Below are 18,516 nucleotides of genomic sequence, written 5' to 3' on the forward strand. Positions count from 1 at the left end.
TAATGCCGGTTTCTTTAATGAGTCTGAATAGCTGTCTGCTGTTACCTATTGCCGCTGCCTTTTCCATCTCTCTTGCTTTCGCTACCCACCACTGTTCACGATCATTGCGTAGGCTTCTTATTAGCCTTCGCTTAAGCTGACTCCGCTTTTCGAGCATCTATCAGTGCGGTAGATGCTGCCGAGATCCATTGTTTCTCCCTGACCTTATGGCTTACTTTACTAGCGGGTATCACTGCTGTTTCCACAGCTTTACGGATGTCATTCCACGCTGCTTCGGGGTGGGCACAACTTACATGTCTGTCTAACTGTTTTTCCAGTTATTCCTGAAATATATTCTTAGCTTGCTTATCATTAAGTAGAACCCTTAGAGGCTTCCCTGCAGTGTCTTTCCTACGTCCAGTAAGACGCAGACAGATACGTGCTCGCACTAGAGCATGATCTGAGTCTAAACATGTGCTCCAGAATGAGAGACAGTCTTCTATCGAGCCCCTCCATCGGTGGCTGATAGCGATGTGATCTAATTGGGTCCAACGTTGGGACGAATTCGGGGGTCGCCATGTCAAAAGATGTTTTTCCTTATGCTTAAAGTTAGTATTTGCAAGAAATAGGCGGTTATCTGAACACAGCTGCAACAGACGGTCGCCATTATCTGTTCTTTTAGCCACGACACCATAAGTTCCTCCCAGGTGTTTTTCCCTTTCACTTAGTTTACCTACTTGAGTATTAAAGTCACCAGCCACTATTACTACATCAGAACGCCTAGCTTTTCGGAGGTCAGAAAGTTTCCTGTAAAACTCATCTTGTACCAATGTCCAAATAAATAAATATTAGTAAGAGTAGGTACAAGGAACAGAGTGTGACTACTGCTGCGTTATGCAGTCTATGGCGTGCAATTAACTAGTGCGCGTTGTTTGTCCTTGATCTTGCCGAGGATCGGTGAACTGTCCGACATTCTTTACTCTTTATAGTATTCATAGAATTATTCTATTTTCATGCATAGCTCAAGTCCAAATATTCATTCTCAACTTTTATTGCATTAATGTGCTAGATTTTCCCAGACTATCCTTCTTAATTGACATTTAATTATTAGGTGTAGAATATAAAATTTATACACTTCATTATTTTTAGTCTCAATTTTTGTGAATGGCTACTGCCGCTAGTAGTTCTAAGCAACCAGTTTGTGTTCCTGATAATGTAACTGGAGATAAGGTTGTACATTGGAAAATACATCGTCGACAACTTGTTAACCCATCGGTTTCTATCTGCGAACTTGTTGATGACGCGTCTGGTAGGATAGACATTAGAGCTCCTGGCTATGGTTGGGTAACCAAGATGAAAGATGAAGGTGCCACAGTTGTTCCTGGGTAAGATATCTTTACTAATTTTCTATTTGTAAGATGTGTTCTATTCAACTTCCTACCATGCACACATCACGTTGTGATGAAAGACTTGTGTGCAGAATGCGGTGCCAATTTGCGTAGGTAAGTCTAACCTCTTTCATTCAACGTCTCCTCAGAGAAGGAGGGATATCAGGTGAGCGGATTACTGATGCTAGTGCTAGTATACCAATGGTGCATGCGATCCCTGAACTTCATGTCAGTGAAACAGTAAGTTATCAAAGTCAGTTTGTCGTAATTACAATTTGTTACAAAGATACAAATCTTGATGCCAAATACAGTTATTATTCCTAGTTTTAATAAATAACTATAGGAGAGCGTCTTACATATTGTTTACTAGGTGTAACGAACGTTTTGTATTTCATTTATTGGTAGACCACACTTTTTGCTTACATGATTATTATTGGTCAAGAGAAAATGTACCATTTTCGAGACTTTTACGAAACTGATATCTCTGTGATCCACATAATATTTTATCTTTTTTTCTCTTAGTAGTGGTACTCTCAGTGTACCTAATTGTTAAACTGTCATGTATTTGGAATACCGGTCATTAGTCCAAAAAATACTTAAAAGGAGCGAAACATGTAATATGTATTTTGATTGTCACGGTTGTGATGGTGGTTGAATAAATACCGTATGGATCCAAGACTCGTGTTCATTCCTTACGAGAATGGTTAAAAATAATAAAGTTCATTTTTGAAATACATCAGCATACTTAATGGGGCTGGATGAAACCAAATAAATAGAGTTTTGTATTTCTTGCACAAGATTATAAGTAAATATAGTGTTACCAAAACAGAAAAACTCTATTCATATTGCTTTAATGCCTCCAAATGCCATGGTACGGCCGAGGGTAGTGAGAGTCCACTCTCTCTCGAAATGCTCTCACATGGCCACGTGTATACAACCACTGCCAGGGAAGTCCTACTTACTGCCTTCTCGTGGCACTTGTGTTGTTTACGAAAGTGAGAGGACGAAAAGCGAATATCCAGAGCTTTAAACGGGTTGGGGGATATGGAGAATCCACCTAGGGTAGTTGGAAAACTCTGATTCCAAACTAGTGGTGTACATGGGCTCCAGTATCCTGAAGGAACAAATGACGTATGGACCAATTATTGGTCACCGGGTATCATGAGACTGCATCTCCTGACATTGCTCCACTGCCTTGTGGATTAGACCTTTATGTCGAAGGCTCGGGGTATGGCCCCCCAAGAAAACTACTTGCTTCGGTCTGGACACCCAGGCAGTATCACAGCCCTCACACAAATCGAAAGAGATTTGTGTGGCGCATATGTATTCGATGCCCCTTTGCACCAATATTTATGTGTTCAAATAAATAAATAAAATATTGCTTTAAGCTATTAAGTGGCACATTTTCTCTATATGGACTGGCTAGTCACCTGACCTCTCGTTTTGTGTTATTATTCTGGTCACCTCAAAGTATCCTTTACTACACATCTGTCTCGAACAATCTGTTGTGGAACCAGAGAGTTGTTGTACATCAAACTACATTTGCCAAGTATTATTTGAAGTACTATGTAACATCATAAAACATTATCTGAAGGCTCTTCGATGGACGATGTTTTCTGGTGTAAGATTAGGCCGGAAGAACTCCAGGGGTATCCAAACCAAGACATGGTGTCAGTCGATGAAGTCATCGACAGTTAGACTGAGCCATGTTAAAAGGTATGGACCACTGGTTGGGGTCCGCGTGGTTATTGTAACCAATGGTTATAGACTTTGAATGACATGGCTCGAAATCGTTGGCAATGGCGCGGGTGCATCCATTCTTTGTCTTCCCCCAGATGTTGAGATTCTAAATTTCTTATAACTTATTTTTGTTTTTGTTTCGTTAATTTATATTTTCTTCCCAGATCGTACTTTCGATACCTAATCTTTCCCATTACCACTAATACTGTTACTACCTCTGATATTCATGGATTTGGGCTGACAATTTCATCTCTATGCTAATGGGGTATGGCAACTTAAACCGATATACATGCGTACAAAGTTCTACGTTGTGACTAACTAATAACCTGAAGAGGCAATTTAAACTACGTGTTGTTTACAAAATACCATTTTGCATGTAACTTTCGCTAGATTTGTCAACATCATTAATCTTTTTTGTATTCAAAAAATCTTTTCAAATAGGTTGCAGATGAAATCGCTTTACAGGATCAACAAAGTTTATTGGCTGCTCGAAAACTTGTTTTACTGGTTGATCTTGATCAGACAATAATACATACAACTAATGATCCACAAGCTTTTAAATATAAAGTAATTATTTTTTGTTTATGCCGTATTTCTACGAAATATATGTGTGGATTTAATTCCTTGATAAAGACTGTTGTAATATAACAGATTTGGTTTTGGATGATTCCAGAGTTTAGTTTCCAACTATTAATCCACATGTTTATATTCTGTTTTGACTTAATGATCAGAATATTAATTAATCATTAACGAAAATACTTATTTTTGTTCATTCTAAGCTTAAATAATTATTCTAGTTTGGTTTTAAAAGTCTGTTTTACCATAAGATTTGCGAGTTAAAACTCACTATTCATAGATAATTATACTTGGTTCGGCTATTCACGGGTTAAAATTCATTTTTCATACTTCGGTTCCAGAATTTGATTTTTATCTGTGGTCTGTACATAATGAGTAAATCTCAGAGCCCTATTACACAAACCTAAACTTGATTACTGAGTTGCCTTATACATTGAACACCCTAATTACCTTCAACCACTATCTCCATATAATTCTAATAGCCTATCAAAGCGATCTCGTTGTGATGTATTGGCTAGAGCACTTGTTATGTAAGGCCTTAACATACTACGCAGTTACCTGAAGAATAGTTAAACTAAAATGAGCCGATTTCGTAATATAAATAATCTGTATTTTGATTACGGCTCAGTGGTCTATCGGTTAAGTGCTCTGGCGCGAGACTGGTAGGTCCTGGGTTCGAATCTCGCGAGTGCAGGGTCGTGGATGCGCACTGCTAAGGAGTCCCATAATAGGATAAAACGGTCGTTCAGTGCTTCCAGGTATTCTGATTATGCTCATACTGGGGATAAGTTTAGTAACAGTAAAATGTTTCTCGTGAAATCACCATTCTCTTTGTAGAACGAGACATTTTTTGACCTTAATTTTGCTTCTCATTATTAGTGGTAAGATTTCTTCAAAAAAGGATTTCTTAACATTCGATATTTTTACTCATGTTAGTCTGTATGCTTATTATTATTATTAATGTTTTGGTAACATTATTTTCTCTTATTAGAATGTACATCGATATCGTTTACCAGGATCACCACTTGTTTATCATACACGGTTAAGACCTCATCTAGAAAAAGTGTTAGATTGTCTTAGTCAGTATTATCAAATGCATATATGCACTTTTGGTAATCGTGTCTATGCACATCAACTTGCTTCAATGATTGATCCAAAACGTAGATATTTTTCACAACGTATTCTATCACGGGATGAATGCTTTAATCCAGTTACAAAGTCAGCAAATTTAAAGTTAGTTTATGTAACAATAATAATATTTGATTATGAACTTTTTAAGTTAACCGTTTTTAAATGGTATAATATAGCTCTCTGTTATGATTAAACTACTTCATGTTGACTGGGTGAAAGGCTACCATGTAGCGCATATGTATCTGGTGCCCCTATACCAATATGTATGTGTTTGAATAAATAACTACCGTACTTAGGGTCATCATCCTTATTATTATGACTAGGCCTATCCAAAGCGAGTATTCCATGCACTGATTTAGGTTATAATTCATTTCAGTCAGCTACAACGTAGGACCAGGCACACATATGCATCGGTCAAAGTTGCCATATCTCGTTAGCACAACAAGATGAACACCGGATTCATAGAAGTAGTTAATTTAGTGGTGGTAGTTTATAAAAGATAGGTTGTATATAAAGATATAGTATAGGAAGGAAGAAAGTTATGAAGCAATTTTAATCTCAAGGTTTAAGGGAAGATAAAGAGTGTATACACCTACACCTTTGTGATCGATTCTGAGCCATGTCACCTAGAGTCTCCAACCATTGGTTACGACAGTCACGCGAACCCCAACCAGGTAATCTGCATCTACCAACATGGTTCAGACTAGAAGTTAGTGACTTCAAGCACTGATGCCATATAATTCATTTACAAGTTATGAGTTCGTTTATTTAGTGTATTGGTAAATATTTCATTACTATTGAAAGTCAGTGGCTAACTAAATTTGCTCACTAATGGCATATCTGACCGTGATACTACATGACATAAGATCTTATTCAACAGGAAATATCATTTCACTGAAGTCCACACATATGCCTTAATAAGGAAACTTAGTTGCAAAAGATTCCTGCCTTCACTCAACTAACAGCATTTTAAATTATTTCCATAAGATTATTATAGATTAGCATGTGAAAAACACTGAGGGTTTTGTTGACTATAAATTGTAAGAACAGAAAATAGAGTTTCTGACTGTACTGTTAAGAGTTATATCTTGTACAAAGTTGTTCAGTGCCAGAAACGTACATGATTGCATGAAATGTCAAGTTAGGAGATTGGAGCATGTGTTATAATTATTCCCATGGGAACATATTTAGATCCGCTAACATGAATTCCTTATGAACGTTGGGCCTTTCCTTACAAAATGCACATTTGGAGAAAGCTTTGATCCACTTAGATACTTACTACTTGATAAAATACAGACACCTGACAGGCATATATACTATATGACCGACCCTGAGCGACATTAACAGTGATTTTGTGATTCCGAGTCCACTTATCTACCAATTGAAATAGCTTATTTATTTATTTAAACACATAAATATTGGTACAAGGAAGCACCAGATACATATGCGCCATACAAATCTCATTCGATTTGCTTGAGGGCTGTGATACTGCCCAGGTGCCCGAATTGAAATAGCTAGTATGAATCAAGTGCATTTGGTTGAAAAAGTGCTGAAACCTGTAAGATCATTGTAGGTTTTAGGAGATATAGGCAAATCATGTGTAGAAGTCATGATTCGCTTTAACATTACTACACCACCATCCTTTATCTAAAAAATTAATAAAGTGATTTGTTTGGTGTTTTACTATAAACAGAGAATACTGGAACAAAAGCTCATCGATTTATGTGTTATTTGTAATCCCCATTGCAATAGCTAAACATTTTTCCTGTTTTACACTAGTTGAAGTATGGTTAAGTTGAGAAAGCTACAAATAACCAAACCAAGACTTGAAATCAGTTCATTATGGTATTCACTAATGGTTGATGATCTGAATTGATTATGAGCGTGAACTCGTTTCATTCAGTCAGTCACAACGTAGAACTTCGTACGTACGTACATCAGTTCAAGTTGCCATACCACATTAGCACAGAGGTATGGCGAGTTTACACTAGCTAAACTTGTTTCATTAGGTTAATACATGTACTTTAGTTCTGTATTCATCCAACGGAATTCTTTTTTTCGCTTTTTTAATAAATTATCATTTAAACCATTGTGCGTTTCTTTATTTCATCATCATCATTATTTAAAATTAAAGAGCATTATTTCCTCGTGGTCTCAACCTAGTATGTATTATTGATGATCGTGGTGAAGTATGGGATTGGTCTTCCAATTTAATTCATGTTAAACCATATCGGTAAGTTGATATATTTTTCATGTAACAAAAATCTAACTCCATTACTAGACTCGGTTTTCTAGTGTAATACAAGGTCTGTGACCTATGATATCTTTTAATTATCAATATTTCACTGTCAGTCAGTCAGTCACAACGTAGAACTTCGTAGGTACGTACATCAGTTCGAGTTGCCATACCACATTAGCACAGGTTCAAATCCCATAGTGGTAGAAGTAGTAAGAGCATAAGCATCATGTGAAAGATAAGGGTTTGAAGATGTTATTCAAAGAGTATAATACAGTGAAATAAATTTGGAAAGAGAAAAAGATAGAGACATGAAGAATTCAGAAGATTAGAATTTGGTAGAACACAAAGAGTGTATGCACCTTCGCCATTGCAAACGATTTTGAGCCATGTCATTCAAGGTCTCTAACCATCGGTTGCTATCATCTCGCGAATCCCAACCAGCTAGTCTACACCTACCAACATGGCCCAGTCCACTTGACAATGACTTCATGGATTTGTGCCACATTTTGGTCTGGCCGCCCCTAGCTTTCTTCCAACCTACTCCTACACCATGAAACATTGCACGTCGAATATTTCACTGTTGTGAATTAAAATTTTTAAACTTGTAAAAGTGGATATTTAGGTACTGGTAATTCAATGAAAGCAATCCACCGGTTGATTGGTAATATGCAATGGTACAACTTGGTCGAGTGATAATACATTACTATACTATTAACGTAAGCCCCTACCAACTGAACAAGACATACGACGGCAAGACAATAATAAGTAAAACTTCATTCATAGATTGATTGTAGTCACTACCGTTGAATAATACACCATATTCATTTTGTTCAGGTAGATGTTTGGATGAATATGGAATAGAATAAATAATTGTTTAAGACAACTGTTGTTATTAAGAGATATGTAGAGCAGTAATTTGCGTTGTATTGTTTGGTTTTTCACAGAAAATAGTCCGTAATAAGTATAATTGAGTAAAATGTGCTATGTAAAGGTACTTATAAAGCGTTATACACATAAACGCCTGCATGTCGGTTGTCTGTTCATGGTCAACAAGTCGTCCAAGAACAGCAGGTTTTTATAGTTCGACTTTATCAGTTTGTAGGTATTAGTATCAAGATTGGATTTGATAGTCATTTGTGGGGAAATTCATGTAGCTCACTCCTATCTGAAGTTTGTGTTAATAAATTTGTATACGAAAAAAGAGAGAACTTTACGTTTGAACCATCAGTCAGTCATTCAGCTAAAACGTAGGACCAGGGACATATATGAATCGGTCCAAGTTGCCATTCCTCATTAGCACAACAAGATCAACACCGAATTCATAGAGGTAGTTAATTTAGTGGTGGTAATACATAAAAGAAAAGTTGTATATAAGAATATAGTGCAGGAAGAATGACAGATATGAAACAATTTTAATCTCAAGGTTTGAGGGAAGATAAAGAGTGTATACAACGTTTGAACCATCCAGCTGGAAGAACGGTTACTTATATACGCCTGGTACCCCTTATGGAAAAGCATAGATAGCCCATCAGCACTCTCCATCCAACCATGTCTTGGGCAATCCTTTCCAATTATTTTCAGTTGCTATTCATCCTTTTCATGTCTGCTTGTAATTCTTGACGTAGTGTGTTCTCCAGCCTTCCTCTTTTCCGTTTCCCTTCAGGATTCTAAGTTAGGGCTTGCCTCGTGTCGCAATTCCATTTGAACTATATAAATCATCGATCTCAGGATTTCCAGTTCCTAAAACTATGTATATTTCTATCGAAGTGCTAATCTACTTCCGTGTTGTAATTATATTTTATCGTTTCTCATTTACGTAGGAATGTAGGTCAAGTATCGATCAGTATTATTAGTCCAGGAGTTTTCCTCACTTTTGTTTTGTTCATCTGATTTCTGCTGGGTTTTTTTTAAACGAAACTCCTTTCAGTTGTTCACAGATTGACTTGAATTTTTTTGATGAATTTAACTCCATTGACATTAATCTCTTAATCTCATGTCACTTTCTCTACATATTTTCATTTTAATGAATGTTTAATGTAAAAGGTTTATGATAAGTTTTTCCTTATTAATTATTGACCGTTTGTAGATTACAGTATCAATCTAATTGTTTGAAATTACAATATGCATTTTAAGGTGGAATAGTTAGTTCTCATCAATGAACTTGGATCGATGCATAAATGTGTCTGGTCCTACGTTGTAGCTGACTGATTGACTCTCATCAATGGAAATAAGGTTCATAACCTTTTATGGAATAAGTGGGATAGATGAATAGTATTTCATGTATGGTAGATGATTAGTGGTGGGAGTCTTGTAGCTAACGTGCTTCATTTTAAACTTTTCGATTTACTCTTGTTATAAATTTCTCTTATTACAACCCAGCTATTCCTATTGCTTAGTATTCTTGGACATTAATTCACTCGATAAGTCCCCAAATCAGAACACGGTTGAACAGAAAAGAAATGATATTCCGGATAACAAGGATAGATGGAAGTAAGAAGCATAATAAGAAAGACGTTAGTATATTTATGGTTTTTACATGAGAAGACTCTAGAGTGTTCTCCAAGTATCTTCTAGCGCTGATTGGATAAGAAATGACCAATCAGTGTACACCAACATAATCGTGCACGGAACATGCTTTAATCCAATCTATGTCCCGTTAACACCTATTCTCCCAGAGGCTCAAAACGTCAATAAGCACTTATTCGGTAGAATCTTGTTCAATTTTACAGTGCCACTAACTCACTAGTTTTTTCCCTCGACTTGTAGTCATTAAGGTGCATACTCGAATGTCGCTTCCCAATGGATTTGATTATTGTAGCTTCGCTTGTGAATTTAGGTGTACACATATATTGGATGACATGGTTCAGAACCCGTCACATTAGCGCACAGATACAGTCGCTCTTTCTCTAAATCTAAATCTTGAGTTCCTGTATTCCTTCATACGTACCCTTTTGTTCAGTCTCCTTCAAAATATACTCTCGTCTAATTTTTGATTATTATTATCATTAATTCAGCTCTTACTATTCATTCCCAAACAGCCTGAATGGAACGTTAAAGTAGTTCCCCCGACTATTATTGACGTTCAGAAAGCTACAGCTCATCTGAAACGAGGAAGAGAAGCTGGTCCAGATGGATTGGCTACAAAAGTCTTTAAGTATGGTGATCCAGTTTTAACGATTAGGTTGACTAATATTTTAGCTAAAATCTGGGAACTAGATGTGATCCCATCTGACTGGTCTCAATCGCTGGTTGTTCTTTGGCAGTGTCTTGCATTGAAAGATGCATATATGTGCCTGGTTCTAAGTCGTGACTGACGTACTATTCACTCTATTGTGCTAACTATAATATTGACAACTTGGAATAACACACATTTTTACCAAACTCCATTTTGGTTATTGCTAAATAATTAACATATTCAGTTTTATTGTTGAAGAAAAACCACCTTTGAAATATCTTATTTTCGTTCTTTGTTTATCAGCTTTTTTCCAGATATTGGAGATATTAATGCTTTTCCATGGTCATCTCAATCATCACCATTGTCATCATCTTCAATCCCTACTTCGTCATCTTTTGGTAGTTGTACATCGACCTCAACAAAGGTCACAGAATCCTCCTCCTCCCTGTTATCCAATTGTTCAAATGTTCAGCTGATAGATAAGTCTGATGAAAATGTGAATTCACAGGTTAGTGAAGTTAATGAGAATATTATATCACACGATGTGGAAACAAAGTCAAATAACAATGATAATACTACAACTGCTATCAACAATACTGAAAAACCAGTTCGCTGTACAGTGGATAAGTAAGATTATTATTATTACTGTAAATGATTATTTGTATTTAATTCAGAAAACGACCTTGAAAATGGATTTCATTTTATATTGTTTTCATTATCTTATTATTTGTCCGTACATTGAGTATTAATATCCACATCTCAGTCAGTCAGTTGTGACTGACCGGTCACGCACGGCCTTCTCGTGGGGGATTTTTAACGTGTTAGCTCCGTTCTTCAAAGAACCTTACCGCCGGAGACAGAAATCCGTGGGATAAGGCGAGGTGTGCATTTTTAGGGTCGACCTTTTCTAACCCCATCCCTCCTTGTGGGAAGGCAGCATCTCTGTTATGCTGGTTGCCTGAAGGAAACACCTTACTGCCGTCGCACCTCTGTACAGTCAGCAGTACGACTTCGTCTTCGGACCTTGGATTGCTGCTTTTATTCTTACCGTTCTTCAACCGACCTGCCTGGCATGGTAGAATCTTGAGGAACGATTGTTCCACCCAGTATAGCTCAATTGGTTCATCACGATAGGCAAGCCCGACCACCACATCAAGGTAGCAGCAACGGTCGGGAATATCCACATCTCACTGATTATCGCATACAAATTAAGTTAAATGTTAAAATTGTTGAGAATGTACAACGAATCTGATTTTTGTATTCCACCATAGATTAGTCTTTAGGATCTGTACTACATGGATACCCAAATATTATTTAGTTTGAAAAACTATTTCGAATGGAATTAAAATTTAAATTAATAAAATGATTTTACTCAAATCACAACTTATTTATTTATTTATGTAAACACATAAATATTGGTACAAATGGGCACCAGATATATATGCGCCACACAAATCTCATTTGATTTGTGTGAGGGCTGTGATTATGCCCGGGTGCCCAAACTGAAGCAGGTAGTTTTCTTAGGGGGCCACAACCGGAGCCTTTGACCTAAAGGTCTGATCCACAAGGCAGTGGAGCATCGTGAGGCGATGCATTCCCATGGTAGCTGGTGACCAACGATTGATTCATACTCCATTTGTTCCCTCAGGATACTGGAGCCCGTGTACACCATTGGTTTAGGATCAGGGTTTTCCAACTCCCCTAGGTGGACACGTAGGGTCCACCAACCCGATTAAAGCGCCGGACATTCGCCTTTCGTCCTCTCAATTTCGTAAACAACACCCGTGGCACGAGAAGGCAGTGAGTAGGACTTCCCTGGCAGTGGTTGTATGCACGTGGCCATGTGAGAGCATTTGGAGAGGGAGAGCGAACTCTCCCCATTCTCGGCCGTACCAGGACATTTGGGGGCAACATTGGTTTATGAAGTGTTGGTGAGTTTTAGTCCTGACATTTTTTATCAGACAATGACAATCAATATGATTGACAACATTTGTTGTCATTAATTTCAATTTGTTTAGGTATTTTATTTGACTGATTTTGTAAATTATAACCAAATGTATTTACTTGGGCTCATATAATGCTTATAACCTTATCACAAATTTAATTACCAAGAAATTCAAGAAGTACTATCACTACTACAGTGATTTGTATATTACCCTCATTATGGATATTCTTTGCTAACAATAACAAATTCAAATTCATAGTAATACTAACATATTTACAATGAGGGTTCTGTTACAACTGTTGTCATTCTGTCTGCTCGAATCGTATTTTGCGTGCTTTAGTCTTTCCATCTAGCACTGATGTTACTACTTCTACTACTTTGATATTCATCTTGCTATCCTGATATAGTGTGGGGACACATATGTGTCAGATTCTACATTACTTATGACACACGATTCATCCTATTGAGGGCTTTTATTTCAGTGTTAATATCCACAGCAAGGCGCAAAACCTAGTATCTTTCTCTACAAACACTAGCGCATTATCCACTAAGCTACTGTGTTATAATAGCCGCTAACTTTTGCAACATGTATGGATTTTATATGTAAAAGTTGGTACTTTTCCGTTGTTGACTGAAATCCTTGCTTATGGTTGATTGACTGATGAACTGTAGCCCCTCCGGGGGCTACTGCCGGTCCCAAGCCCGGGTAAAGGAGGGGGGTTGGGCATGGGGTTAGCGACCCCATCTCGTAGAAAACCAACTCGCTAAAAAAACGCTAACCAGAAAATTATATGTATATATATATATATATATACTTTTTTATCCTTTTTATCTTGATTCTATGAATCTAGGACTAATGATAATCCTTCTGTTACTACTACTGATAATAATGATATCGAATTTTGTCAAACTCAATCAACTAATGCAAACGTCACACTAAAGTCATCCAAATCAACTGATAATATTGGCGACCATATCGATGATAATCCCACTACAACTGCTGTTGTTGATAATGATGATGAAATACAACTTACTTCTAGCGAGAAAGATCATAATAGTGATTCATTATCGAAAATAAAGGAGATAGAAATAGAAATGGACGCTGCAGATGATGATTATTTATTACGTTTACAAGAGATTCTTTTAAGAATTCATCGGAATTATTTTAAAACTTATGATCTATGGCAAACTGGTCATTATCATCATCATCATCACCATCAAACAACATTGATGACAAAAGCATCAGAGAATAAATACAGGTAAGTATTAGCACATAATATTATCATGGTTGAACCTGATAGATTTTAAACAAATCAAGCTTTTGGTGGATTGTTAATAATCAGTCAAGTCAGTCAGTCAGCTACAACGTAGGACCAGGCACATTTATGCATCTGTCCAAGTTCCCATACCTCGTTAGCACAACAAGATGAACACCGGATTCATAGAAGTAGTTAATTTAGTGGTGGTAGTTTATAAAAGATAGGTTGTATATAAAGATATAGTATAGGAAGGAAGAACGTTATGAAGCAATTTTAATCTCAAGGTTTAAGGGAAGATAAAGAGTGTATACACCCACGCCATTGTGATCGATTCTGAGCCATGTCACCTAGAGTCTCCAACCATTGGTTACGACAGTCACGCGAACCCCAACCAGGTAATCTGCATCTGCCAACATGGTTGAGACTAGAAGTTAGTGACTTCAAACACTGATGCCACGTTTTTGGTTTGGTCGCCCCTAACTCTTTTCCGACCATCTCTTACACTAGTCAGCATAGCGCGTCGTGGTAATCAGTCTACAGGCATACGTAACACGTGACCCAACCATCTCAGTCGATGAAGATTCATCACCTCATCAACTGATTTACCATCATTCCCTAATGCCCTGTGTCTAACCTCATTATTACTTACCCGGTGATCCCAACAGATGCGAGCAATATTTCTAAGACATCTGTGGTCAAATACTAGTAACTTACGAGTATCTTCTACTCTTAACATCCACGTTTCGCAGCCATAAAGTAGAACAGAATGAACTGCTGCACAGTATACTCGTCCCTTAATTGACAGACGGATATCTCGTCTTCGCCATAGGTGACGTAAGTTGGCAAAAGCTAAACGAGCGTTTTGAATCCGTGCTAGGATTTCGTCAGACACCAACCCATTAGGTTTGATCAGATTTCCAAGATAAGTGAAGTTGTCGACGCGTTCGACTACTTCGCTCCCTATCCTTAGTTCAGATGTTGACACAGGCCAGTCCTGGTGTAACAATTTACATTTAGAGAGGAAGTATTTATTATATTTATTTATTTAAACACATATATATTGGTACAAAAGGGCACCAGGTACATATGCGCCACACAAAATAATGAAAGTAGGAAGAGAAGGGATGAAAAGATAAGGCGGACTGAAATGTACAACCAGAAGACTCTTTCAGTTAGGAAAGTTAGAACCATGCTTTATGTAGAAAGTAAAAGAAGGTTGCAGCAGGATCGCCACTGGCTTCTATTCTGAGCCATATCTGATAACGTCTCTAGCCACTGTGTTGCACCATCTCTCGGACCCCAACCAAGGAGTCGTGAAGGACCAACAGAAGCTAGCCCTTTGCAGCTCTCTTTCATGCCACGACACCATGTCATACACTGACCTCCTCTCCGCTTTTTCCAACCAGTCCCAGAGTCGGCAAATAATGCACGACGTGGAAGTCTCTGGGACGACATTCGTAAAACATGTCCAAGCCACCGAAGTCGGTGTTTCAAGATGGTGACACCAATTGAATTGTCGTCTCTGCGCCCAAACACACGATGCCGAACCTCTGCATTACTAACATGGTGTTGCCACTGGATGTCGGCAGTCCTTCGGAGACAACGATGATCGAACACAGAGAGACGTCTAACATCCTCAACTCGGAGAGGCCAGGTTTCACAAGCATAGAGCGAAACTGCTCTCACCTACACGTTATAGAGCCGACCTTTTACAGCCAGACTAACATCACGAAGGCGCCAAAGATGGCCCAGATTGGCATAAGCCGCTCTGGCTTTCATTATACGTGCACCAATCTCATCACTCACGCCACCACCAGCACTTATATAGCTACCTAGATACACGAACTTCTCAACTACTTCGATCTCCTCACCATCCAGGGTGAGTACAGGATTAGAATCCTGCCAGTCTTGTAGGAGTACTTTGCACTTGGAGGGTGCAAAGCACATTCCGTACCTGCGGACACTGATTGCCAACTGATTAAGTGCTGATTGCATGCCTTGGGCATTATCGCACAGTAAGACAATATCATCCGCATACTCAAGGTCGAGAAGTCGTTCTCCAGGCAACATATCCACACCGCCATTACTTACATCCACCAGAGCTGTTTCCAGGATGTCGTCGATGGCAAAGTTGAAGAGGAATGGTGAGATCGGGCAACCCTGCCTAACCCCACTGCTCGAATGGAACAAGGGAGAAAGGTGGTTGTATGCCCTCACTCTGCCTGAGGTGTTCGTATACAGGGCCTTTAAGATGTTAATGAACTTCTCAGGCATACCCTTCTTCAATAGACAATCCCAGAGAACAGTCCTGTCCAACGAATCGAAGGCCGCCCTGATATCAAGAAACACTACGATTGTTGGCCTGCGATAAGTATGACGGTGTTCTAACATTTGGCGGAGGGTGAAGATGTGATCAATGCATCCTCGACCAGAACGAAAACCAGCCTGCTCCTCGCGAGTCAATCGTTCTCGGGTTTTAAACAACCTACGAAGAATGATAGAAGCCAATAGTTTGGACGCAATCGAAAGTAGACTTATCCCCCGATAGTTATTGCAGGAACAACGTGAACCCTTTTTAAAGATAGGGACGACTATTGACTCATTCCATGATGTTGGAACACTTTCTTGCTCCCAAACCTTTCCAAACAACACAGTCAATTCCTTAGTCAGAAAGTCGCCACTATCTTTAAAAAGAGCCGGAGGTAAGTCATCTGGGCCAGGTGATTTGTAACGTTTCAAGAGTTGGAGTTCCTTGCGGACTTCCGCCTCGTTTGGTGGAACAGTCGTCACCGGCCATGGGGGGCAGGACAAGCTGGTTGATGTTGCCGGAGCAGCAGGCCAGTTGAACTGCCCTTCGAAAAATTCCGCCCATCGTCCAAGACGTCGGGAGATGTTAGTGATTGGCATCCCATCATCCTCGTAGATTGTTTCACTCACACCAGACTTCTTGCTGCCAGTGGCTCGGATGAGTTGGAAGAGCTTCCGGCAGTTACCAGATGCAGCTGCTGCTTCCATCTCATTAGCACGCTCCGACCACCAGGCTTCCCGGTCCTTACGCAAGCTTTGCCCGATTTCATTACGTAACAGCCTTCGTTTGTGGTCAAACTCACGGTCACCCGGAGTAGACCGACGGGCTTCCATCAGTTGTAAGGAGCCAGAAGAAACCCAGTGCTTGTAAGCGGGACGTTTCGCGAAGCCGCAAGCGGCTTTACTCGCCATTTTCATGGCGTCGTGAAGATGCAACCAATGCTCATCTATACTTTTCGGTGGGGTGGTAGCTAGCCTAGAGGCTAGCTCCGCTGGATACTTACTTGCAACAGAAGTTGCAGCCAGTTTACTAATATCAATCCGTTGGTGGTGGTCAATCCTTCGGCCACTGAAAAGTAAGGTGAGATTGGCGCAGACCAGGGCATGATCAGACTCCAGATAGGTACTCCAAAAGGAGCGGCAGTCTTGTACACAACCACGCCAGCGGTAGCTGATCGCGATGTGATCAATCTGAGTCCAGGCTTGGGATGCAGAGGGAGGACGCCAGGTGGCACACCGGCGATGACTGTGCCGGAAGTTAGTGCTGGCCAGAAACAGGTTGTGGTCTGTGCACAGTTGCAGCAAACGGTCCCCGTTATCTGTCCTGCGACCAACAAGTCCCCATCGGCCACCTAGACGCCCGACCTGTGCATTCAAGTCTCCGGCTAGTACTACAATATCTGTCGAACGCGCTTTCTGGAGAAGAACTGTTAACTGATGGTAAAACTCATCCTTGATTGCATCCGGGCTGCAATCTGTCGGGGCATAGGCGGAGATGACGAAAAGACACCGTTTCTCACGCCGATTTCTTCTCACTTTGATGGAACTTTCTAATCTAACAGCACATAACCGACTGTTAATGGGGATCCAATCGATTAGTGCTGCCTCAGCCCTAGCGCTTAGTGCGACACCAACGCCGGCAAGACCAGACGAAGATGCCACAGGGTCCCCGGATAAGCGCACGTGGAACAAGCTTTTCGAGGCGACAGATGGAGAGCGGATTTGTAGTACTTCACTAGAGTCTTGAATACGGGTCTCGGATAGACAACAAACATCAACATTAAGACCTTCCAAAGACATAGCCAGCCCTATCTGTTGTCCGATCTGCATTAGTATGCGAACGTTGAAGGAAGCCAGCTTGAACGGCGTACGTGGTTTCAGAAAGACTGCCTCAGTATTCATTATCGGTGGAAGCATTCACTTTCAACCAGACAGTGACTGGAGATCGTTTAGATAGGACAGATTTTCCACCAAGAGCGAGCTGCTGCATAAGTTGAAGAGTAAGGTTACACAAATTGGGGATAAAAGGGGGTGAATTAGCGATATGGTAAGTAATAATAATAATAATAATAATAATAATAATAATAATGTAAATTGTCTTGCTTATAATATGAGCAGGAATAGAATCGTCAGTAGAGTTCATCATTTCATTCATTTGTGTGTGGGCTGTGATACTGCCCGGGTGCCCAAACCGAGGCAGAGAGAGGAAGAAACGCATTCCAAACATCCTGATATTATTACTCAGTTCTAACAGAAAACTCTGCATTTTGTCAGCGTCTTCACCAAACAAGACTATGTCATCTGCGTATTCTAAGTCGATAAGTGGATCTCCTGGTGAGAGGTCAATTCTTGAAAATTCAGTTGAAGAGAGTATTATTTCCAGCAATAGGTCTATAATGATAAAGATAAAGCGTGTATACACCTACGCCACTGTGATCGATTCTGAGTCATGTCACTTAATCTCTGATAAGTGAGATAACAAAGAAAGAAAGACAAGTTTCGTTGAAATTCAAACTAATTATAATAGAGCTTAAAATCTTAGGGTATTCTTGAAATTCCAATATAAAGAATGTGATAATTTTCTCAACTACAAATATTTTGTCAGAGTAGTCTGTGTACGGACGGTTTGTTTCGAAATTGTACTTCATTGAGAATCGTGCAGATAGTATCCCTGCAATCAGATATAACAATAGATCTCACCGGTCCAATGTTTTCATTAATATAGGAGATTGATAGTCGTTCTGGCATTGCATTGTCTTTAAATTCTTACGTATCTT

General features: G+C 39.3%; 1 protein-coding gene across 1 annotated transcript in view; it reads left to right on the top strand.

Moving 5' to 3' along the window:
• Positions 1-1,143: 1,143 nt before the first annotated feature.
• Smp_131560 (putative rna polymerase II ctd phosphatase) overlaps positions 1,144-18,516 on the top strand; it is a gene marked incomplete at both ends in the record, with an annotated part of 35,718 nt that continues 18,345 nt past the window's right edge. The window contains 8 exons of the mRNA XM_018790268.1: positions 1,144-1,364; positions 1,398-1,481; positions 1,517-1,607; positions 3,549-3,674; positions 4,675-4,916; positions 6,949-7,047; positions 10,532-10,855; positions 13,025-13,432. Of these exons, the coding sequence (XP_018655628.1) occupies positions 1,144-1,364; positions 1,398-1,481; positions 1,517-1,607; positions 3,549-3,674; positions 4,675-4,916; positions 6,949-7,047; positions 10,532-10,855; positions 13,025-13,432 (1,595 nt within the window). The remainder of the gene's footprint in view (positions 1,365-1,397; positions 1,482-1,516; positions 1,608-3,548; positions 3,675-4,674; positions 4,917-6,948; positions 7,048-10,531; positions 10,856-13,024; positions 13,433-18,516) is intronic.

This window comes from Schistosoma mansoni, chromosome W (assembly GCF_000237925.1).
Source record: "Schistosoma mansoni strain Puerto Rico chromosome W, complete genome".
In the NCBI taxonomy this organism is placed as follows: Eukaryota; Metazoa; Platyhelminthes; class Trematoda; order Strigeidida; family Schistosomatidae; genus Schistosoma; species Schistosoma mansoni.